This window comes from Centrocercus urophasianus, unplaced genomic scaffold (assembly GCF_019232065.1).
Source record: "Centrocercus urophasianus isolate 14NV4802_14NV808 unplaced genomic scaffold, USGS_Curo_1.0 seq_23, whole genome shotgun sequence".
Classification (NCBI taxonomy): Eukaryota; Metazoa; Chordata; class Aves; order Galliformes; family Phasianidae; genus Centrocercus; species Centrocercus urophasianus.
The window spans coordinates 15,645,526-15,669,412 of NW_024884789.1; the positions used below are offsets into that span (position 1 = coordinate 15,645,526).

General features: G+C 38.2%; 1 protein-coding gene across 2 annotated transcripts in view; it reads left to right on the plus strand.

Annotated features, from left to right (window-relative positions):
• TLN2 (talin 2) overlaps positions 1 to 23,887 on the plus strand; it is a 140,752-nt gene that overhangs the window by 105,991 nt on the left and 10,874 nt on the right. For both annotated transcript variants that reach the window (XM_042824063.1, XM_042824062.1), the window contains 9 exons: positions 1,434 to 1,580; positions 3,437 to 3,603; positions 5,648 to 5,831; positions 7,214 to 7,339; positions 8,569 to 8,685; positions 11,570 to 11,755; positions 14,805 to 14,912; positions 16,607 to 16,712; positions 20,878 to 21,002. In XM_042824063.1, the coding sequence (XP_042679997.1) occupies positions 1,434 to 1,580; positions 3,437 to 3,603; positions 5,648 to 5,831; positions 7,214 to 7,339; positions 8,569 to 8,685; positions 11,570 to 11,755; positions 14,805 to 14,912; positions 16,607 to 16,712; positions 20,878 to 21,002 (1,266 nt within the window). The remainder of the gene's footprint in view (positions 1 to 1,433; positions 1,581 to 3,436; positions 3,604 to 5,647; positions 5,832 to 7,213; positions 7,340 to 8,568; positions 8,686 to 11,569; positions 11,756 to 14,804; positions 14,913 to 16,606; positions 16,713 to 20,877; positions 21,003 to 23,887) is intronic.

Below are 23,887 nucleotides of genomic sequence, written 5' to 3' on the forward strand. Positions count from 1 at the left end.
TGATCAAATAATAAAAATCACCAGTCAAAACCCCTCCATCTAGCTTCAAAAATAAACAGCTCACAATAATAGACAGCAATGTAGACTGGGACGGATTCCTCCAGGTAACTTAGAAACAACTTGCAAACACAAAGAAAGCTCTTCATCTCATGGGATCTAATGAATTACATATATGTTCTGGGATTGTTTTGTTTTTGTTTGTTTTTTTGCTGTAAGGGATTTCAAGTCTAACTTCCTGTTCTGAAAGTGGGGTATGGGCAAACAGTAGGAACGCAGTTGTCTTTGTCTGCCAGGGCATCTTTCATACCATAGAATGAGAATATCATGTGGGAGAAAAGGCATCTTTACATGGCATTATGCTTTTTGTGCTTATGGTTTGCCTCCATGGCATGAACAGCCATAGCAGGTGCTGCGTATTCTGTGAGCAAAAAATAAATCCTTTGTGCTTTTTTCTTTTCATTGAATTCCTCTGATTATGGAGCGTAGAAAGACTTGGTTCAGATCTGGTAAGATGGTATCACCGTCACCAGATATATTGGATTGTCTAGACAAAGGACCTACTTAGAGATTGTGACTTGGTAATTTGACCACTGATAGACTACTTCAGTGCTCCACACTCAGGAGCTAAACAGAAAGCAATAGCTTGCATTTCTCTTTGTATTGATGAACACTGGTGCACGTTACTTTCAGCCTGAAGTAGGAATAATTTTTCATGATACTGATGACTGTGAGTTCTGCTTAATTATTAATCTGAATACAAAATTATATGCCTCAGTACATACAGGTACTAAAACTAGTGTGAATTTCCAAACAGGGATATTCCATACGTTTTAACGTAAGATTATTAATGAATTGGAAGCAGTGAGGGCAGGATTTTCCAGATTTCAATATTGCATATGTATGTGGTCAGTTTTAGAGTATTGACAAATGTACTTGACTCAAAAATGAATGAAAGAATTTATGTATTATTCAACCTGGTTTCAGCAGTGTAGAGCAGGCATTTACTTTTTACTCATCGTGAATACCTTTAAGACATCTCATGCTGACAGTAACTTTCCTGCTTTAAGATTCTGGGAAAATTAACTTATTCAAATGCATGCAACCTTTTTGGTGAAGTTGTGTGTGCTTGAATTAAGTAGCCTTGACTTGGATAAATGTGTTGTGCTAACAATGTTAGGCTTACAGATGTGTTCTTGTCCCCTGGACCAGTTCACTAGCACTCCAGTTTTATAAGTAGGTCTTTTCCAGGGTTCTACTATGGGAACAGATGATATTAAATCTACCAAATCTCTGCAGAAAATACACTGATGGGCAGAATTTTTGTAATAAAGAATCACCGGAGTGACTATATTTCTATTTGTGTTGACACAGTGCACTAGTGTGACATTTACTTACTTTGCTCCCTTCTACCCTTTACCTCCTTTATCATCTAGATAGGGTTCCAGATCAAGACTCGGGTGCAAGAACTTGGTCACGGCTGTATCTTTCTCGTGCAAAAAGCTGGAGCTCTCCAGATTTGCCCTACAGACAGTTACACCAAAAGGGAACTGATAGAATGTGCTCGTGCTGTGACTGAAAAGGTAGGACATCCATGTATTAACCCAGGGAGTCAGTCAGTCTGGTTGTGTAGGCACCGGTTATTTTATATATAAAACTTACCATTATACTAGAATATTGACTGAATTAAAGTAAGTTTACTTTGTTCCTTTTCTTTCAAATATTCACTGCACTGTGTGTACCAAATTAGTACTAATCCTGTTTTAAAACTTCATCCTTGTACCAGGGGGAGTCTGGTCGTAAGGCAGCAGATGGCGCTTGTCTTATGAGACACTTCCCCTGGAAACACTGAAGTCCATGTAGGTGGCCACAGATAACACAGTGAGGCTGTCTGAAGTCACTTTCTTTCTGTATCAGCATTCTCTCTGCTCTCTGGGCCATCCTAATGCACTTAGAATAGCATCTTCAGCCTGACTTGGTTTTCTTGGTCTTTGGATGTGTGTGATATGTAGTTTGCTTTTGGGGGGAAATGAAAGCGGAGAATTAAATGTCAGCTTCATTTAGATTTCATGGAACATCACATGCTCAGCCTGTGTTGGTATGCTCTCAGCTGTACAGCTTCTCTACTGTGTTGTACCCCAGGTTATCAGCAATTCTAAATTTGAGCAAAGGCAGTTTCTTGTAAGGAGAGTTACAGTTATAGATGACATTAATAGTGAATCACAGGAACCTGTTCAGGGGAAAAGTTTGTACAGAACCTCGTGAGGGACTGTACTATTAGAGGTTAGTATAAATATCCCTGGATGAGGATTCCAAGAAGACCCAATAGTGGCCTTTCAATACCTAGAGGGGAAGGCATAAAAAAGAGTCTGTCCCATTCTTTAGCAGGATCTGCTGTGATAGGACAAGGGAAATGGTTTCAAAGTAAAAGAGGGGAGATCTAGATTGGTTATAAGGAAGAACTTAAGGGCAGTAAGGCACTGAAACAGGTTGCTCAGAGAAGAGGTGGATGCCCTGTCCGTGGAGACATTCAAGGTCAGGCTGGACGAGGCTCTGAGCAACTTGATCTATCTATAGGTGTCCCTGTTCATTGCAAGGTGTTAGACTAGATGGTCTTAAGGGTCCCTTCCAATTCAAGTGATTCTACTACAAAAGCAGCATTTGGGGGAAGAAGGGGAAGGATGTAGGATTGCGTTTGTTCAGTCCTAAGTATTGTTTGGATGCAGATGTTTGTTGCTAATGGTGATTGTTTTTAGGTGAGTGTTTCTTTGAAGGCAAACCAGAGTGGCAGAGGCATCTTAACATTATAGCACTGCACTGTGTTTATGAACAGTACAGGATATTGACTCTGAGCCGTGATTTTCCTCACATCTTGTACAAAGTGTGTATTTATTAACAGCAGGGAGGAGGGATCTCACCTCAGCAACAGCAGTTAGATAGCATCAGCCAGCAGAGGTGTACCTCCTCTACTATTGTTTGTAGGACAACACAGACTCACAAGGCAAGTTCTTCAGCCTCGTGGTCACGTTACCAAGCGGTACCAGAGATGATGGAAAAGTGATTTTGACTCTGAAGTAAATGTGAGCAGGCTGCTTTTTGACAATACAAAGCTTTGCAAGATAACTTGAATTCTTGTTTATTGTAGCAGGGACACCTTTCGTTTCTTACAGATAGTAAGGAAGATGTATGCTTGTAGTATTGATTGCCAAATGTCATTCTTTATACTTAAAGCTGGTGTTGATAAGGCCTTTCTGATCTCATTTATTGTATATATAATGCCAATTGTATTTATTGTATATATAAGTGCCCAATCAAATCTGTCTTTGTATGAATGACAAAGGCCAGTAATGGGCTTCCACTGTTAAAAGCTAGCTTGACTCAGTATCAGATAATGAGGCTTTGTTTCAATTACAACCTTATTCCTTTATGTTGTTTCCAGGTCTCCTTAGTTTTATCTGCCCTTCAAGCAGGAAACAAAGGCACGCAAGCTTGTATTACTGCAGCCAGTGCTGTGTCTGGGATAATTGCAGATCTAGACACCACTATCATGTTTGCTACTGCTGGAACCCTTAATGCTGAAAACAACGAATCATTTGCAGACCACAGGTCAGTATAAATGAAAACAAATAGTGCATGCAAAGGGAAAGAATGGAACTGGCAGAAGCAAAAGGCACATGGAGATAAATATTTACTTTACTAGATTCCCAGGAATGCAGTCAAATGAAGCAGAAGAATGTGAATAGAAGTGGGAAAAATAGGATATGTGTAGAGGACAGCAAATTTCACTTTGTTATTTCTGCAAGGAAAGAATTTTAAACAGATGGAGGACATCTAAGAGCACTTCCAACAGATAACCACAATTGTAACTCTATTTTGTCCTTTTTGTTTTTAATTAAGCTTCATCAGTGTATAAGCTAGCATTCGCTGTCATTCCGTTAGGGTGAATCAGTGATCCAAGACATTGAAGAAGAATCTTCTCTATACGTTTTTTCCAACAGCTGTTTCTGACTGCTAGTTTGTCATGCTAAATGCTTTATATGGTTAATGTTTGTAAGCAGCAGTGATGCATAGGGCACAGCTATGCCACGTTTTCCCTTTGGGGGAGATAAGCCAGTTTTTCCTTCTAGTAGCGTCTGGCATATAATAATGTCACTGCATTTTTCAGCATGCTGAGAGATTTTTGCCATCTGACTGACTTCCTTTGCTGCAAAACTCTAGGTTTCACAGCCACAATTTATTAACTGAATAATTACATAGCACAGCAGTTGCATAGTCAGCATTTATTTCCCACCTTGTTATAGGAGTTGCTCAGGAAAGAGGCAAGACGCAGTGGTGTGTAAGTTGCTGCTGCTCTTCAGAGTGATGTCAGGGCTCATTTTCTTAAGTTCACAGGACTAATGCTTGCTTTATTGGTTTACGGGTAGGTACTGAAGACTGGCCTCAATTTTCTCTTACAGAATATTTATGAATTAAAATTGTCTGTGAGCACATTTAAATTAAAACATAGTGCTGCTTCATCTGTAATAAAACAGAAATTACAGAGGTTTTGAACAGTGTTTAAAGCTTTTTCTTTTAGTGCATTTTTGGCTTATGTGGAATAAATCTGGCATTCTTCTTGTTCCAGAATGTTTTCATATTGTATAGTGGATGTTATTCTTTTTCTTCAACGCAGATTATTTATTTAGAGAGGAGATGGATGAGCAAACTCAGGAAGTTTGTCATGTTAAAGAGCAGGATTTAACTCTTTTAGACTGAAGAATAATAATGTTTTTAGGTATTACTTCTAAATTCCTTTGAGCATGAAGTGCACATACAAGTGCTGAGTGTTCCCTATCCATGTTCCTAGAATGTTATTTTTTTTTTTTTTAAGTGGGAGAGGGGTGGCAGTGACTCATTTCTCAGTTTAGATAACTGAAAGTGAGTGAAGACTAAAATGGTTGTCTTACACCAATCTTTTAGTTTTTTAATGTGTGTTACTTAAGGTGGCAGTACTGGAATTTAATGCTTAGCTGAAACATACCCTACAACAACAGTCTGTCCCTCTGCTATGCTGAGTGACATAGAAGATATTAGTCACTGGCTTTTTGTGCAATTAATTTCCAGACTGACATTTTACCTAAATGCACTTAGAGCTGTCAGTTCACTTGTCTTGTACATGAAGCATATTCTCAAAATGGTTTCTTCTTTTTGGATCTATATGGTGGTGGCAGCAGGGGGGAGCACTAAATCAGTCACATTCCTCCTTTTGGCCGTTCTAGCTACTGTGTCCTTCCCTCCTTAATTATTTTCATTTCTTTATTGTGTGCTGCTTACCGGGGGGGGGGGTTGACAAGTAGTTTCTTTGCAGCCTGACCAGATTTGATTCCAGAGTTAAAATGGAGCGATCCATCCTGCTGTTAACTCTATCTCACTTCTTACTGAGACTGAGTAACTTCACTGACTGCCTTGCATCAAATTATAATGCTATCATTTTAACACTTGTCATTTTTTGCTTTTTTAATTGCTATCTGGCTTGTGATACATTGTCATGAGTGGACACTGGCACAGTGACTTATATCAGCTCTTCCACGTAGCTGTTAGTGAGCATAATGTTGAAAACATGTTTTTTACATTTTCCACTCCCTTGTCTGCTTCCTTCTTTTTGCTGCAGGGAAAATATCCTGAAAACAGCAAAAGCCTTAGTTGAAGATACAAAATTGTTGGTTTCCGGTGCTGCTTCAAGTCAGGACAAACTGGCTCAGGCAGCTCAGTCATCAGCTAACACCATCACCCAGCTCGCTGAGGTAGTAAAATTGGGAGCAGCTAGCTTGGGATCAGATGATCCTGAAACACAGGTGAGATGCTCTTGAGGTTCTTCTGATACTCTTACAGAAATCAAAGGAATTTACAGAAGTTGAAAAAGAGGCTAGAGAAGGTTTTTGTTTGGTAAGACCTTGTGAGAGTAGTACTTGAAGTCAAAGATGAAGGGTTCATCTCTTTGGGGGTGTTTTTGGATCAGGCATTGCTCATTTTTTAGAATACAGCCAACACCCTGGAACACGGAGCAGAAATAGGCAAGCTTCTGTGTAAATTTCTTGCTTTTCTTTCATTGATGTCTTTGTGCTCAGATACTTTTCATGAAGTGTTTGTCTTAGTTTTATTATATTGTGATGGGAATCCTGACTTACTTCATTTTGTTGTAGATAGATATGCATCGCTTCAAGGTTCTTTATTGATCTGGCAGCTGGGATGGGCACTGTATGTTACTTGCATAGGCTAACAAGCTTTCAGTATTCTGTAGCTGTGTCTGTGTTGTTTTTAATATAATGCAATAACTTTAGCCTTCAGTGTGGATTATCTCAAATAAGGCTCTGGAAGGGTTGTGCGTTCAGTTTTGACCTCCATAATGGAGTAAACTTCCAAGATTTTCCTGTCTAGAAAAAGTCTGCTGGAAATACTTGTTTTTAACAGAAGAATTTCCTTAAAAAACTTTCACAGATATAGAAGTTTTATCTCACATTGTTTTTCCATAGCTGAGGATGCAGTACTTAGAATGAACTGCTATTACTTACAAATAGATATTTTTTGGAGCAATTTTATATTACCAACTGGAAATTGTCCTAAATGGAGCATTTCTAATAACTGTAGAACCCAGTGCCATTACAGCATTTTTCTTTAAAGGCAAAGCTGACTTTACCTGACATGATAGTTTCAGTTGTCTTACAGTGCTAGTAGTGCTAGTTGCTGTACAGCGTAGTCAGTGGGAAACAGCAGATCACATTGACATGTCTTATGTCAGGGCTTCTTTCCATATTTCCTTGGCCATAAAGCATCTGCGCTACCAAAAGCTGATAAACTTTTCAGGAATATCAAGGACTTTATTTGTATACAAATCACAGTGAACAAAATCAGGCAAAAATGAAGCTGTATTCTTATTTTTATGTACTGCTACAAAAAGTTGAGAAGTGTTTGTTCCACTTTTTTTTCCCCTGAGCTTTTTTACTTTTCTTTCATGTGTTATTTTTTCTTGAAGTGAACAACTGCTCTGAAGTCTAGAAAAATACTTAGAACATCTGATTTTCTGTTGGTGAAAAGGACGAATTTGGAGGAGTTATTGAAATAGTACCATAAAATAATAGGCAAGGCTGTTGTAGTGTGTATGTATTGTCTGGGAAGTCTTCATCTTACTTGACTCCATTTCTTGAATGAGCCTTATGTCTGTTTCTCATTCCTATAGGTTGTCCTGATCAATGCAATCAAGGATGTTGCAAAGGCCCTTTCTGACCTCATTGGTGCTACAAAAGGAGCTGCCAGCAAGCCAGCAGATGACCCATCCATGTACCAGCTGAAAGGGGCTGCCAAGGTATGAAAGCTTGTTCTTACTTTTTATTTGCAAGTATCAGGTCCAGTCATGCTTCCTAGACAGCTTGACTTTGGATTTCAGCAATTTCTGGTTCCTTGAGGTGTTTCAGTAGCATTCTGGGATGAATATGAAAATAAGAAGATGCTACTGAGTTACCATGTCAGTCTTTGTGGGTTGTCAGATGACTTTTGTATTTTTGATGGAAGAACTGTAATCTTTCTAAACAGAAACATCTTTTGCAACCCCGAAAGGGCCAGTTTTCATACCACTACAGACTACAATTTATCCAGTAAAATCTGTTACTTAAGTCCTGGAATCTGAATGATGATATATGCTCAAGATGTGAGCATGTTACCCTCCTTGTTTAGGCCTTGCAGCTTTGAGAGGTGGGGAGCACAACACCAAAAACCCTGTGGTGAGGCTTTATGCTTATGAAGACTAATGATCCATCTCTCTAGATGTTTCCAGGAAGTACATGGATGTAAAAGCTCAAAAAGTGCTCAGATTCCACCATGTCTGATATGTTTGTGCTACGTTTTCCTTGCATCTGAGATATATTTTGACATTTGCCTCAAAAAGATCTTAAAACTGTCTTACAAAATATTTCCAGATGTGGAGATTGAGACGATATTACCTCTGTTTCCATATTATGGGAGTGTTTTGGTAGCTTTTTGCTTTGCTATGCAATCTTCACTCTCCTGTCTTTAACTGTGCCTCTGTTCCTTTTAAAGGAGAGCAGTATACTGTAGAGGCACAACTTGAAAATGACCCATCTAGTCTAGAAGAGTGGTTTCTTGGCTCTTCCTGCTCAGAAAAGCTATCCACGTTTTAAATTCCAGTTGTCAAAAAGCTGGCCTTTCTGCTTCGTCTTAATTCCCAAGAATTCAGATGTGTTAGTTAGATATCATTTGTATGTCAGCGTATTGGGGTTTAGGAAAGACAATGACTACTAGGTTATTCTCTGTATTATGACTGTTGAGTTTCTCTTGGCAACAACCAATGCAGTATTGTTCTGTAGTAAGACGTGTCTGCGACTTACAGGGAGCTCTCATAAGCTGGCCAACAGAAGAGTCAATACTTATTCCCATAATAATTACAGTTCCTGATGTTTTTTTGGCCACATTAGAAGTAATAAGACAACTATATTATTTTGCCTTGATTCATAACATGCCATCTCTGTAAGATGGGAGGAATGAATTGTGTATTTTTTCTTCACCTCTGTTTTTCAGGTGATGGTAACAAATGTCACATCACTTTTGAAGACTGTTAAAGCAGTAGAAGATGAAGCAACTCGAGGGACAAGAGCTCTTGAGGCCACAATTGAGTACATCAAACAGGAACTCACGGTAAAGAATAAAATGACCATGCATAGCAGCTTTTGAAACTAAACTCTTAACATCAGACCAGGCTGCATGGGGAGTCCTCAAGCTCTGCAGTGAATTGGATGCAGTTTCATTACCTCCATCCATTGTACATCATCTCTGAAAATACAATTACATGCTTCTTCAACCTGTCTACTTTGAGATATTAATGGTTTCCACTGAGAGATTTGAGATGCTAGTGTCACATAAAAAATCTGGAAGCGACTTTGTTGTTTAGACATTGAGCTTTCACTGCAGACTTTATTTTCTAAGTCAAATGTTGTTTGCTTCTTATTGATCTTGGCTTTCAGAATGTCTCTTTACCATCAAAGCCTGTTGTTTAATCTTATTTCCGTCTTCCCTTTATTTAGAAATGATATTACCAGTGATAAATAGCCTGGTTTCTCATATTTTATCAGAGAAGGAATTGACAGTACCTTTCAAATTAGGTGCTAGATCAATGACAGTTTCCTTCCTCTTTAAGATATGATAGTTTAACCAGTAGCTGCATCTTTCAGTTACTCTTCCACTAGTACACTGATCAGTGACATAAATTAATACTTGCTTGTTTGTGAATAAGGCTCTTCTTTCCCTCTTTCCTTGACTAAAATGCATTTTAAAAGTATCTATAAACATACCTATCTATAAAAAACATCTATAGACAATGTCTTCGTTGGGAAATACTTCATTGTATGTTGTGTGTGCATTAAAATACTTAGAGTGTAACTGCACCTGGAATAGTATTGTCTTTTCAGAGGCGCTCCAGAAAGCATTTGTTTTTCATGGTGAGAACAGTGCTCTTTTGAGCAAGAAATTAGTCTTTACTGGGGAAGAAGGGAAATGAAAACAAAAAGAAACTTAACATTTTGTATACCTGTTGGGAATTCAGGTATTTTCAGCAGGTGGCAAAAGCTCGTGGTTTAGTATCTGATCTGGAATGTACAATTTCAATAATTAACCAGCAGTCCTGGCTAACCAGAGAGGTTCCCCTTGACTGGAGGTTAGCGAATTTGCCTGCAATCTGCACAAAGGGCAGGAAGGGTAACTCAGGGATTACAGAAGAATCTGTCTGATAGCAGGGCATGGGCATTTTATGGGGCAAGTCATCTTGTCATCACATGGCATAAATGGGACAGTGGAGTGATCAGATGCAGCCAGCATGGGTTTATGAAAAGCAGGTTGTTGTATCAGAAATGATGTGACCAGCAGGACCAGGGAAGTAATTGTCCCTCTGTACTTGGCACTTATGAGACCGCACCTCAAATGCTGTGTTCAGTTTTAAGCCTTCCACTACAAGGATATTGAGTTGCCCAGCCATGTGCAGAGAAGAGCAACAGTGCTGATGAAGGGACTAGAAAGCAAGACTTATGAGAAGTAACTGAGGGAATGGGGGTGGTTTAGTCTGGAGAAAAGGAGACTGAGAGGAGACGTTATTGCTCTCTACAACTACCTGAGAGAAGGTTGCAACCAGGAGAGGGTGTTGGTATATTTTTTCAAGTGATGTGTGATAGGATGCAAGAAAATAGTCTGAAGTTGTGCCAGGGGAGATTTAGATTGTATAGTAGGAAGAATTTCTTCACAGAGAGGAGCTAAGCTGACTATGTAGGAGTTGGAGTCTCATTCCCTCGAGGTATTTAAGAGATGTGTGGTGCAGCTGTAATGGCCCTGGTTTAGTGTTAGGACTCAGTAGATCAGGTTGATGGTTGAACTTGATCTCGAGGAGCTCTTCTAATCTAGGTGATCTGTGGTTTCTAGTGCGTGCCGCTGTCACGTATCCTTGAAATCCTATGAAAATCTGGATGACTAAAAGTGAACATCATTCCTTTGCATAAATTCTAAAATGTGTCAGGTCTATATTTGAAACGTTATTGTGTGTGTTTTCTCAATCTAGTTGGTATCTCTTTGAAATATTCCTCCTCCTTTCCCTTTTGTCAGTTTTGCTAAGCAATGGGCCTGTGGTAGAGCTGCTGTCATCTCTTTTGTGTGGAGAAAAGCAGGGTGCTGGATTGGTGTAGAGAAGAAGCAAGAATGGCACATATGAGCTTAGGAAAGTGTTTCGAACTTGACCTGGAACTCCAGGGACTGAATTTGAACAACACTGAGTAATATCATCCACATATTAGACTGTTTTTTTAACATTGCTTCCATTTCTGAAGAGAGAAAGTGAAAAGTTTATTGATCAGGAGCATGGGATAGACCAGGCCAAATGGCTGTCAAGACATTAGGGTTCTGTAGCCGCTAGCATGCTGAAGATGAAGAGGTACTCCCAAAGCATTGTTTGTAATGCATGTAGTACAGAAAGCATCTCCTGATGGCTGCATTGCTGCTGCAGAGTGAAAGAATGGCAAGCAAATTGAGTAAAACTTGGAAATGTGAAAGATGAGCTCAAAGTAAGGTTTCCTATCTTGTATTATCTACATCTTAAAACTGTTAATGTGGTCTTCCATTCATAAATGCTGTGTGTTGTTAGAATTTAAACTATTTTCATGCAAGTCCTTATGAAAAATGGGATCTCTATGATTCTAATGGAGACTAAATGTAGAATAAGAGAAAATGCGATTTTTCTTTCCTCCTCCTCCATTTTTTTAAGAGACATCTGCATATTTTAGCGATGTTCTTTGGCTATCCTGCACTGTGCTGGTTTTGGCAACAGGGGCTCAGTACTTGTTTCTCTGTTGTCTGTAGGTAAGCAGGCTGATCAGGACCAGGCTCACAACGAATGAGAATGATATTGAAGTACTCTGAATATGTTTCTCATTTCCTGCTAATGGAAGTCTGCATCCAGTTGCTGTCTCTTTTTCTCGGTTTGAGTTGTTTTGTTTTGACTTGATGGGTGGGTATCAAGCTTTCCTCCTGCTTTCACTTAAAGGTGTTTCAGTCAAATGAGGTTCCAGAAAAGACATCATCACCTGAAGAATCAATCCGGATGACGAAAGGAATCACCATGGCAACAGCCAAAGCTGTGGCAGCTGGGAACTCATGCAGACAGGAGGATGTGATTGCTACAGCAAATCTCAGCCGCAAAGCAGTAGCTGACATGCTAACAGCTTGTAAGGTAAAGAATTGCTTCCATGTCTAAGACTGATATATATTTTTTTCCCCTCTGTATTTTATTTTTCTCCTTCTCTGTAATCATCTCTTTCACTTACAGATTCTGTTCAGTTTTCTTTTTTGTTAGTGTTTTACTTTCTAGATGAGAAAGTTAATGGTTATAATAATTATTAGGTGAAGTGGTAACATTTCTAGAAGAGGATTTTTCTGTGCTTAAAAAAACAAACAACACTAATGATCACTGTTTTGTTTTTATGAAAACGAGAGGTTGTAAATGACCTGAATTTTCATTGTTTTCAGTCTTTTTATTTAACTGGAAGACAAGCAGTGAATACAGATGGTAGAATATAAGAATCATGCTGTGGTCAGAAATATGATTTCAGTACTTCTAGGAATCCACCAGTGGAAGGAGCCATTCAGATCTATTTGCTTCTTTCTCCTCTTAATAAACCTAGCAGTTTGCTCAGTTTCTTTAGTGGTTTACAAAAACGTGTTTTGCATTTGCAATGAAAATAGTGATACCCTGTTTTCTAAACTTGAACTAGAGAACTTTCAGAAGCAGATCTGCAAAACTTGGAGGAGAAGAGGCCATGGTTATGTTGTATAAATGACATAATAGTCATTTATCTTTTCTCCGATCATAAAAAGGATCTAAGCATAAATTTAAAATATTGGGATTACAAAGACCTTACAAAGCCATTCCTTTTAGCCTACAGAAATAAATATCTTTGTCTGTAAATTCTATTTATGTGCTTTGCCTTTACATGTATGGAAGCTGGCAGGAAAATGACAGTGCTCTCTGACGTGTGGGAATTTTATTTCATCACATCCCTGCCAAAGTCAGTCCCAGATTACTTGTAGCTTAATTCTGGCCACATGGAAGGCTTTATTGTGTTGTGGGTTTTTTAAAGATCATCATATAAAAGTGCAAGTTATATAAGAACTTAAATCTGAATTTATACAAACTACTGAATGAAATTTTCTTGTTTGACTTCATTTTGTTAGAGTTCTTAGTGTCTGACAGTTCTTGAACACATTTCAGGCTTCAGATTTTGATTTTGCCCTCTCGACGTGCAAACCTCAGAAGCTTAACAAAACTAATTTTCACAGTGAATTTTAACAACAATGCTAATTACATGAGAACTATTCCATATTATGTCTTAGGCAGAATCCAGTTAACAGAAACTTCTAGAAGAATGTGTAGCAGGAGGATAAAACACAGCAGTAAAAACCTGAAAGTTAGGAGAAGTTCCACCTATGTTTCACTGGTAATTAGTCATTGGAACAAGAATCTGATTTCTATCCTAATTTCCAACTTTTCCATCTTTTTGGAGGTTCCAAAGCCCCAACTAAGACAAGATCTAAGCAGTCTGGTCTGAATTTAATAAAGATCCTGCAAAAGGAGGTTGGGCTGAATGTATTCCCAGAATTCCTTCCAACAGCCATGATTTTTTGTTTCTGTGAATCTTTTGGTACATTTTACTCCACAGGTGTTGATAGTCTAGGAGTTGTGGAATGAGAGGTAGTGCTGTCTCAATGTTTTGAAAGCATGTATAGAGTAAATAAGGGTTGTTAGCAGAGAGAAGCCTTGGCATAAGGAAATATGTTTCCTACATCTTTGGAAACATTTTTCAGTTGAAGATGGCAGGCTTGGTGTGCATGTCTGGGAAAGTAAAAATTCCTGTTACAAGTCCTAACTGATGTAGTGAGATTTCTATTAGTACATCTCTAGATTCCAGAAATGTCATCAGACTATTGCAAAGTAAATGGTTTAAGATTCAGTGAATCTCAAAAATGCTTCCAGAAGTACTCTGATATCAGACTTGGTTATGTGTGCAAAGCACAAAAGGAAGTTTACATCTAAGCACTCAAGAAACTTTTTAAGGTGTTTACAGTTTCTTCATAAGGAACACTGGGGAAATCTTCTGCTCCATTTTGAAAATAAAGAGTAAACTGTACTGGATTTTTTATTTAAATTACCTTTGCAATTTGTTTGAAGGATGCTGAAGGTGGAGAGAATCCCATCTTGTTAACTCCTTTGCCTTCGTATTGTTTATTGACAAGATGAGGAGTTGATGGTGACAAATCATCTGCTGTGTGTGCTGTGCTCTGCTGATCTCGAACTTCCCAGCAGAGGGTGCCCGCAGACAAGTTGCAGGTCCAGCTCACGAGAGCACTTGTTCTGAATGTGGAGGGTTTGCAGAGAATACTCAAAATACACAAGCAATGAGATAATCTGCAGTCCTAATCAAAGACAGAAAGCTGCACGGGTGGATGGGGCTGTGCTGTGAGAGGAAATGCTCATTTTTAGTTAATCTTGGAAGTTTTACTTGTTGACAGTCAGCACTTACCTTCAGTAAAAAGGTCCCCAGTGACATAGAATTGTATTTATAAAATGTAAGGCTTTTAGAAAACTATTGGCTGGTACTTGAACTCTGATTGGTACAAAGTGGTCTGGATCCAGTGCTTTTGAGTCTGAACCAGATGACTATTTCTGTTTTATTTCCTTCAAGACTGACTGCATAGCCTTAAAATAAAATAGAGTTTTAGCACACTTCTAACCTGAAAGATGTAAATATCCATCATTTTTGAGTTGCAAAATGCACTTAGGATTTTGATTTTTGTTGATACTAGACGGGAAAAGCCACGGTGGCACAAACTTGCACTGTAGAACAGTGTGTGTACAACCTGAGAGCCCATTCCAGTCCCAAGATATTTTCCAAGATAAATATTTTCATTAAAATGCATCATAAATTCTCCTCTGTTTTCAGAGTGTTCTTCAGAGGATTCTCTATTTCTTTTTCACTGATAAAAGAACTAGTATTACTGCTGAGAAAGCCTAAAGAAGAACTAATAAGAAATGTATTTTCAGTAGTGTTCTCAGAACTGGAGCTCTGCTCCTCTTTGAGCTCAGTTTGCTTGTCTGTTTATGATAGAAATGGCTGGCTCTCAAGTTCAGAAGTCTTCTGCATTTTAGGAGAAATCTCTTCCCTTCTCTTTCCCTAACCTCCTTGGGGCACTTTTGGAGCACTGATGTTGTTTTTCCTCCTCAGCAAGCATCATATCACCAGGAGGTGAGTCAAGAAGTTCGAGAGAGAGCCCTGCGCTTTGGAACAGAATGTACGCTGGGATACCTGGAACTCTTGGAACACGTCCTCCTGGTAAGCAGGAGCCTGCATGCACGTGCTGGACCCTTCCAAAAAGAAGAATCTCTCTTTCTGTAGTGGCTGTTAGTAACATATTGTATGGACAGTTTTGTTATTCGGGAAAAACAATCTAGAGCAAACTCAGCACTTCAGCTCAAACCACGAGACAGAAGGGTGTCTTGAAGAACTGAATGGATTGAATTCGGAAGCAGTTGTGGAGGTTGTAAGGGTGCTGATCTAAAAGTGGTTCCCAGAAAAGAAATTAAAACAAGATATTTCAGTGGTCTTTTAAGCCCACTCTAAGCATTAGATGTATTAAACAAACAAAGTCTACTTCTCTAGACCAAAGACATTATGAGAACATTATGAAAGCACTTTCGCATGCCTTTTGCAGATTCCAGGAAAATAAGAGGCATTTACCAATGTCATCCCAAAACCCCAAGTTAGCACCATTTCACAGAGCTTTCCAATTCATACCAGATGTGATGCACCCAAAGTTCTGAGAAAAAAAAAAAGCCACTTAAATCCAAACACATGCATCCTGTATTCATTTGTTTTTTCTTGGCAATAAGTAATTATCAAATAACATATTGCTCTTCAGTTGCTATTACAACTATGGAAAGCAATAATCTGTGTCAGAACAAAGATTGTTGAGATATTGAAGTTTCTGGAGGTAATTTGAATCAGCTTCATGAACTGCTAGAGATTTCTTTTAAATGACTTTAAGCAGACATATTGAAATATATGAAACTGAAATTTGCAACTTGGATTAGCAAATCCAAGTCTGGCTTACTGCTGAGAATGTCATGTCTAATCGATTACATCAACTTGTTCAAGTATGCAGAGCATAGACATGAAGCCACAGTTATGTTTATGCTTGCCACTAGCAATGAAAGACTGAATTTGTTAACTTGATTCCTAGAGCTGCATAGCAGTATGTAATTTAACATTAGATATGTCATATATTTTTAGTTTTTAAGTACTTTAAGGAATTGTTCAGATTTGGTCTTCTGTTGGTCATAGCAACGTTTCAGATTGAATAGCAGAATAGGACAAGGACTTCTGTCAATTTTTGCTAACTTTATTCTTCTTTATTTTCCACTTTCTGCTTTGTTCTACAAGAGAAACAGGCCTTTCTTATCTTAAGCCTCTTTACTTTCTTTAGAGTAAAACTCAATGTTGTCCCCTCCCAAACTCTTGCAATCTTAGGAAAGTGACCTTGATCCAAATTACAACCAAAATTGAAGAGAACAGTGTGTGTTGGGGAAAAAAAAAAAAGGGTAGAATGGTAACTTCATCTTGACTATTTGCATGAACCTGCCTACAATTAGTCATAAACACATATAATGCATCCACGATTATCTTCATAAATGTAGTAGGACCTGTAATATATGTGAAAAGAAAAAAAACCTTTTTCATTGGAGCCTCAAACCAAGTAAATTACCGGATTTTAGATGTAGGGACTTTTGCCTTCTTTCCCCTGAGTTCTAACTCTTGGACTTGTGACAAAGATGCAGCCTGGATGCGATCCAGGTGGTTTACAGTGATTTACTGTAAAAAGAGTATCGTGTTTTAGAATCATAGAATCCTTAGAGTTTGAAGGGACCTCAGAAGGCCATCTAGTCCAACTCTCCTGCAATTTTTGGGAACATTCCAGTGTTCCTGGAACCTTACTATTATTAAATATTATGTTTTATCTTTTTCTCTAGATCCTTCAAAAACCAACACCAGAGCTAAAGCATCAGTTGGCTGCTTTCTCCAAGCGGGTTGCCAGTGCTGTTACAGAGCTTATTCAGTCAGCAGAAGCTATGAAGGGTGAGTTGGATAGTCTGGTTACTGGCACAGTGTGCTTTTTACTCCAGAAATGATCTTTTTTTCTTTTTTTCTTTTTTTTTTTTTTTAAACTTTAGACCAAAACCAAAAGTTAACAAAGCCCCTTTTAAATCTGTGTGTCTTGGTAGCATATTTCTCTGCCAGTATTCACATGAGTACAAGTCAGTAACATCATTAATATGATCTTAGCGATGATACTTCCATGTTAGTTTACAGTTAGAGAAGGCAGTAATTTTTTGTACATGTGTAGCAAGGAACAAATTTATTGAAGTTCAGAGTATGTATGATGTACATACCCTGCCAGTAAAGTTTTAATGATTATTTTGCATTTCTTGTGTAGCTTGTAGTATTATAATCTGTGCAAAAATATCCAGTGTTTGTAATGGCAGTTTGACCCTGCTTCATTTCATACACTTTGTTCTAAATCATCTGTAAAGCATGTGGCCTTTGAAAGTAGAACCATCAAGTATAGCACTCAAGAACCACAGTAGCAGAAAACAAAATTTAATAGAATTTTTACTGAACTGGGAGTTGGGCTGTAGTTGAATGGCTGGTTCCTCTCCCTACACTCTTATTTGTTCTCACACTCTACATCCTTTGTGGTGATAACTGCTTCACAGCTTCAAATAAAAGGGGATGTCATCATCTGGCTGAATTAATACTCAGCTTCTAGTAATAACAGACTTTTGGTATGTTGTGCATATGTGGGTCCTGTTCTGGCAAAGTTTGCTACTCAAACAATGAGACTTCAGAAATCCTGGTCTGGATGATTTCCTGAACTCTTCAGGATTGAGCAGCTTGCAGACAAGCTTAAATTCAGCACTCAATGTAGGGAATTCCATTGCTTAGTCGAAGTTTGCTGTTCTTAGATTTGTGGTATTTTCTCAAATACCAAGAAAATGATGTGTGCAAACTCCTAGGATAACAATTCTAACATTTTTCATTTTAAGTAAGATGAATTACATTTTCAGAGAAGTAATCATAAAAAGGCAGGGAAATGCATATTATATATATATATATATATATATATATGCATGCAAATTAGACTGCTACTGCTAAAGCATATCTAATACAAGATTAACAGGAAACTTCACTCCAAGCAAGCATTCACAGCCATCAAAAGGTATACAAGCATTCTAATTTCATTGTTTGTTGACTGTTACAGAAAAATACTTTGAATGAAAAAGTGAAATCACATTTTTTCAGTCCTGCTTTTCCAAAAAGGTTTATAGTAAATTCATACAATCATTCTTTCCTAAGATAGATCAGAGAATCTTAGGGCTGCTAAGATGATCAGAGGGCTTGAGCACCTCTCCTATGAGGAATGGTTGAGGGAACTGGGATTGTTTAGCTTAGAGAAGAGAAGGCTCCAGGGAGACCTCATTGTGGCCTTCCAGTACTTAAAGGGAGCGTATAAACAGGAGGGGGGGAACAGCTGTTCACATGAGGGTGGGCAGCAATAGGACGAGGGGGGATGTTTTAAACTGAGATGGGAGGTTTCGGTTAGATATGAGGAGGAGGTTTTTCACACAGAGGGCAGTGATGCACTGGTTGCCCAAGGAGGCTGTGGGTGCCCCATCCCTGCAGGCATTCAAGGCCAGGCTGGATGTGGCTCTGGGCAGCCTGGGCTGCTGGTTGGCGACCTGCACACAGCAGGGGGTTGGAGCTGGATGAGCGTTGTGCTCCTTTGCAACCCAGGCCATTCTGTGATTTCATGATTCTATGAATGCTGTGATCATTTATCTTGTATTCTCTGCAGCATATACCGTGTGATTTCCTCAGTTAACTCTTGCTTGAATCAATATACATTCCTTGGAATGTGATACTTGTCATAAGAAATAAATTATTAATTCCCACCTATGTTTTATTATTCCTCTAGGTCTTAATTATTTTTTTTTTCCACTCTATTTCATGTAACAGTCCCTTTCATTATGCTTTCTTCCTCTCCAGGTAAATTTATTGAACACTTCACCCTTTTTTTTTCTGCATTTTTTCATATGTTTGGAAATTTCCTTTTTCATTTACTAATAAGCCAAGCCAATATCAGAGTTTTCCAATTCTCCAACTGGTTTTAAGAAAAACTTGTCCTTATCTTTGGAGACATCTATAGCCAGTAATTTCTGGATCTTTAATTCATATTCATTAAAATCAAACTACGCTTGTTCTTTTTTTTTAATTCCTTTTTTACGTTTTGCCTATAGGGATTTTTTTCTTTATTAGTTTCTTCATTTAAAGTAAAATGGTTTTTGGCTATTACTAGGTTTATTGACACGTGATAGAATTATCTCCTAACTGATTTTGATTGTTAATGTTTTCACCTTTGTTGTTAAAGGTGTTTGTTTTTTGTTTGTTTTGTTTTTTGAGAGAGGAATTCCTACGTTTTGCAAGTTTGGATTTGTCTGTATTTCTGTATGCTGCTATTATTTTTTTCCCTGCTTTTGTGGCCAAAGTTAGGGTGTAATAAAGAATTCCTTCATCTTGTACACCTATTAAGCAGAGAAATTGTCTCAGGTAATGTTCTGGTGTTTCATATTTTATGTGTATGTGTATTTATACTTATGTATGTATATCCAGAGGGGGGAGAGAAAGAGACAGACAGACAGACAGACAGAGAGAATACTAGCCACATGAGACATAGCTCCCTAGGATTACAAAGCCATGTATTTTAAATTTCTGCCAGCACATCATAAGTCAGAACAGGACATTTTGTAGTCCCCTGTGATTCAGTCATCCATAGTAGAAACTGCCTTCTTTTATACTCAGTGTGAACCCATAAGCATTCAAGTTTTTTTGTATTTTTTCTAGTGTTCCATGAATCAGGGATAGGTTATGCTATTCTTGATGCAAAGTGCCAATGTCTTCCTATCCATTCTTCTTTAATAGTGGTTACTGTTTTAGTTGGTATTTTATTGTAAGGTTCTCTCAAACTTGTATCAAATTTCAGTAAGTATTACAAGTCCTTATGAGATTGAAAAAATAAAGCAAACGTTGTAGCTCAGTCTTCCTTTGTCTTTTGTATACTTCTTCCCATTCTTTTTCATAGAATCCAGTTTGGGTTGGAAGGGATTTAAGATTATGTAGTTCTAACCCCCCTGCTCTAGGCAGGGACACCTCCCTCTAGCCCAGGTCGCTCGAAGCCCCAGCCAGCCAGCCTGGCCTTGAATGCTTCCAGGGAGGAGGCATCCACAATCTGTTCTGGTGTCTCACCACCTTCACAGTAAAGAATTTCTTCTTATCTAGTCTAAATCTCCTAGTTTAAAACTGTTGTCCCTGGTCCTGTTGCAACATGCCCTTGTAAAAAGTCTCTCCTTAGCTTCCCTCTAGGCCCCCTTGAGGCACTGGAAGGCCTGTGATGCCACTTTCTCCCCTTGTTGTTTTTGGTCTCAGAAGTTTTCTTTCTGCTTTTCTTCTCTTTCCCCAAGCTGATGTTTTGACTTTCATTGCTTCCCTCAGTCAAGAACATGGATGCTTTCTATATCTTGTCATTGGAGAATAATGTTATGAAATTGAAAGTAAGGGTGCACTGATAATTTGTAAATATTTAAGATGATCTCCAGCCAAGCATTCACTCTGTAGGCCTACAAAATGTCTTTTAGCTGAGAGTAATGGCAAAAACTCAACTACAGCAAAGACGACCTTTGATTGTGTTACAGAACCTGGTATTGGCTGCTTCTCCAATGCATTACAAACACATTGTCAAAACCCACACTTTCTTCATTCAATACCAGCTTCACCTCTAACCAGTGCCAAAAAAGAGACTCTGAAGCGTGCTGTGCCTGATTGGCTGTTGTCTGTAACATGTCATCTTTACCGCTCTCTTAGATTTCTCACTCTACCTCACAGATTTGGTCAAGGACTTAATAAGAGCTCAGCTATCTGAAAACTGAGTGATAGTTTTGTTCCCAGCTGCTTTGATTATGCAGTTCTTAAATTACTTTCTTAACAGAATATTCCTGCTAAATACCTTTTTGTGAACAATATTACACTCAGCGTAAATTACAGCATTTTGTTCCATTGTGTTATTTAAAAGGAGCATTCTACAGAATGCATTCTGTATTTGACACTTGAAATGCGATTGTAAATCACCCAGTTTGAATGGCAGGCTTAGAGGCACTGAAGTTATTGTCTTCCTTTCCATTAATTTCAGGGACAGAGTGGGTGGATCCAGAAGACCCAACAGTCATTGCAGAGACAGAGCTATTGGGAGCTGCAGCATCAATTGAGGCTGCAGCAAAGAAGTTAGAGCAGCTGAAACCAAGAGCCAAGCCAAAGGTGAGTGTCTGTCCCAGTTGTTTCTTTGGAGGTAATAAGGTAGATAATGCATGTAGCCTGTATGTTGACTTGCTGTTTGTTACTGTCCATGACCATCAGAAATTTGCATCTGTCTCAGTACCACTAGATACAGCACAAGGTAGGACTTACCTCTGAAGGAAAAGGTTAAAAAGATGCTTTTAGGGAGCAAGTCAAGTACAAGACATGAGCAAGCAAAGAAAGAAAAGCCAAGGATTACAAATGCTTGTGTTACTGTGTAATTACTATTGATTACTAAGCTTTGTTTCCAAAGTTATTTTACTGTTATGAAGTCATTCTCACTTGCTCCCCTGTGAGGAGCTTTTGTTCTCATCTGAACATGCGCAACATAATGGGATAAAGCAGCAGCAGAAAAAACATAGAAAGGATTGAACAGAATGCAAGAGCTTCAGAATTTTCTATGTTTAAAAGCATAATGTTTTATTCCATGCTAAAAGAGTAAATGCTTTGGTATCAAATCATATATGTCGTATCACCCTTTTTCTTCAGTTTTCCTGAAGAAAAATGAATTACAGTTCTCTATGATAGCAGGTAGTGTTGCATCTTGCCAGGTTAATTCCAAACCTGTCTGAATATATTACATAAAATAAAGTCAACTGCCTTCATGAGTGATACAGTGGGAATGTATGACACAGCTGTTACTTCTGTCTGTTTGCATGGTTCACGTGACTGGATCACCAAGAATTGCTACCTCTTGCCAATGTGGAATCAGGGACAGGCATTAGAAGAAATAACTGTTGAATATAATTCTATCTTTAAAATGAAATTACACTTTAGCTTTGTATAATTTAATTCAGGAAGGACTACGTCTACTTTCCTGCTTAAGCTGCTTTGTAGGTATAAAACTGTTTTCTAAAGCTAATGAAAAATCTTTCTAAAAAGCAGGCTCTCAAGAATTGTTTGGAATTTTTGTTTTCAGCACAGAGTGGTATCCTGCCATTCAGGCTCATGAGATGAAATAATTCTTTGAGGACCTTTTTTTCCCCATTTGGTGACAGGAACAAATTAGTTCATGAAAAAGAAGTGCTCTTTGTCTGCGTTTTTTAACAAGTGCATCCATTTTGTTTACAAAGAAAAAATGGTTCCTTATAATGAGATTCTGCAGAGCAGAGGACACGGGCAGTTGGAGGAGAGGAAGAGTCCTCCATCACCTTTTCTATACACTGAGTGCACAATAGCATGTGTGTGTTGCCTGGTTACCATGGAGCAGTTTCTTTCCAATATCTAAGCCACTTCAGGGTCATTGTAATTTTCTAGTGAATACAGATCCCACACCTGCTCCTCATTTAATATGTTAATTTGAGCATCCAGCCTCTCTGTGATTCATTGGTCTGCTTATTTGTCATTTTCATAAAATAAAATTCATACTTTGTTTAATTTGGAAATCTAACAACCTTCCAGTCTGTACTTTGGTGTTTAATCTCTTTCACAATATGAATTGTAATGTACATCAAAGATACGAGAAGGTTGCAGAGCAGCTCAAATATCAGTTTTCCTGTTGAAGAGTTAAATTTTGGACAAGACCCGTGTTATTTAGTGTCTTCTGAGAGCAGGATTGCCTGCATTGAACAGCCTCTGTCTTTTTGGTGCTCAAGTCTTTGACAACATACATGGTGTTGCAGTGTGAATACCTAAGCTAGGTAATAGGGTTGATAGAATAGATTTTACTTATGCTTAGTGCAAGAAATGCAGCAGTAGTAGCTATCTTATACAATGGAACAGATAGCTGGCCCAGCTAGTCCAGTATCTTCCTTTGGTTAGTAATAATCATCATTAGGTAGACTGGCAGAGAAGTCCTTTGCTGATTATTTTAGAATAACCTACCTGCAGGAAACCCACCATCTTCATTGTTAATTGGTGGCTGATTCTCTATTTTTGGGTGAGCTTCTTTTAGACTTGAAATTTTCATCTTTGTTTTTTCCAGTTTGTCTGTTATCTCTAAAGAGAACTTCATTGGTTGAAGGTAGGGGTTTTTTTTTCTAATTTGTTCCACTATCTTACATTTTTTTTGTACTTTTATATTTTTTAATTATTTTTTTCCTGTTTCCTCTTAGTATTTTTGCACCAATTGTCCCATGCAGCCACCTCTTGCCCCTCATTCTGTAAATACGAACCTGGCTGTAAAATAAGACTCCTAAAATTTCTGATGCTTTGCAGGAGAAAAAAAAAAAAAAAGAAAAAAAAAAAGATTATGTAATTAAAACAATATGCTTTGTGAATACTGAAAAAAGAATACTAAGGAAAGTGGTGCTGTAGACAAGATACAACAGCAGAGAGCATTGCAGTATGCACACTGTTCTGTTGGTATGCTCTTCATGCTTCTCTGTAGGCATATGCCTTCAAACACAAGAGTCTTTAGTAGTCAATAAGAGTTCCCTGCTGCTAGCTTTCAGCAGTTTATCCTTTTTTTCCCCAAGATGAATCAAATCTGGATGTCTTTTTCTGCAGGACTCTGTGTGATATGTTTGATATATTAGGTTGTTATTTAATCCAACTATATATCAAACATATTCCTACAGTGTCCTGCCCTGTCTCCGGGGGTTTTAACGTAGTAGAAGGCAATGTGAAGGAGTACATTCACTCACAAGCAGGCTTAGAAGACCTATTGCAGACTCATAATCAAATTTGATTTTAAATATATCTACAAAGTGCTCCTCTATCATTATCAGCTCCTCTTTGAGGGACTTATAAGTTGTGTAAGGCCTTTTATGGTAGCAAGGAGCAGCTATGCCAAGAGCTGACTTTCTCTGAAATGGTTATTGTGTTTTTCATGGCTCAGTGCACTAACTTATCCATATAGATTTCCTCTTTATGGAATAGAAGGTGAGAGCTACTTGGAAAGAAAA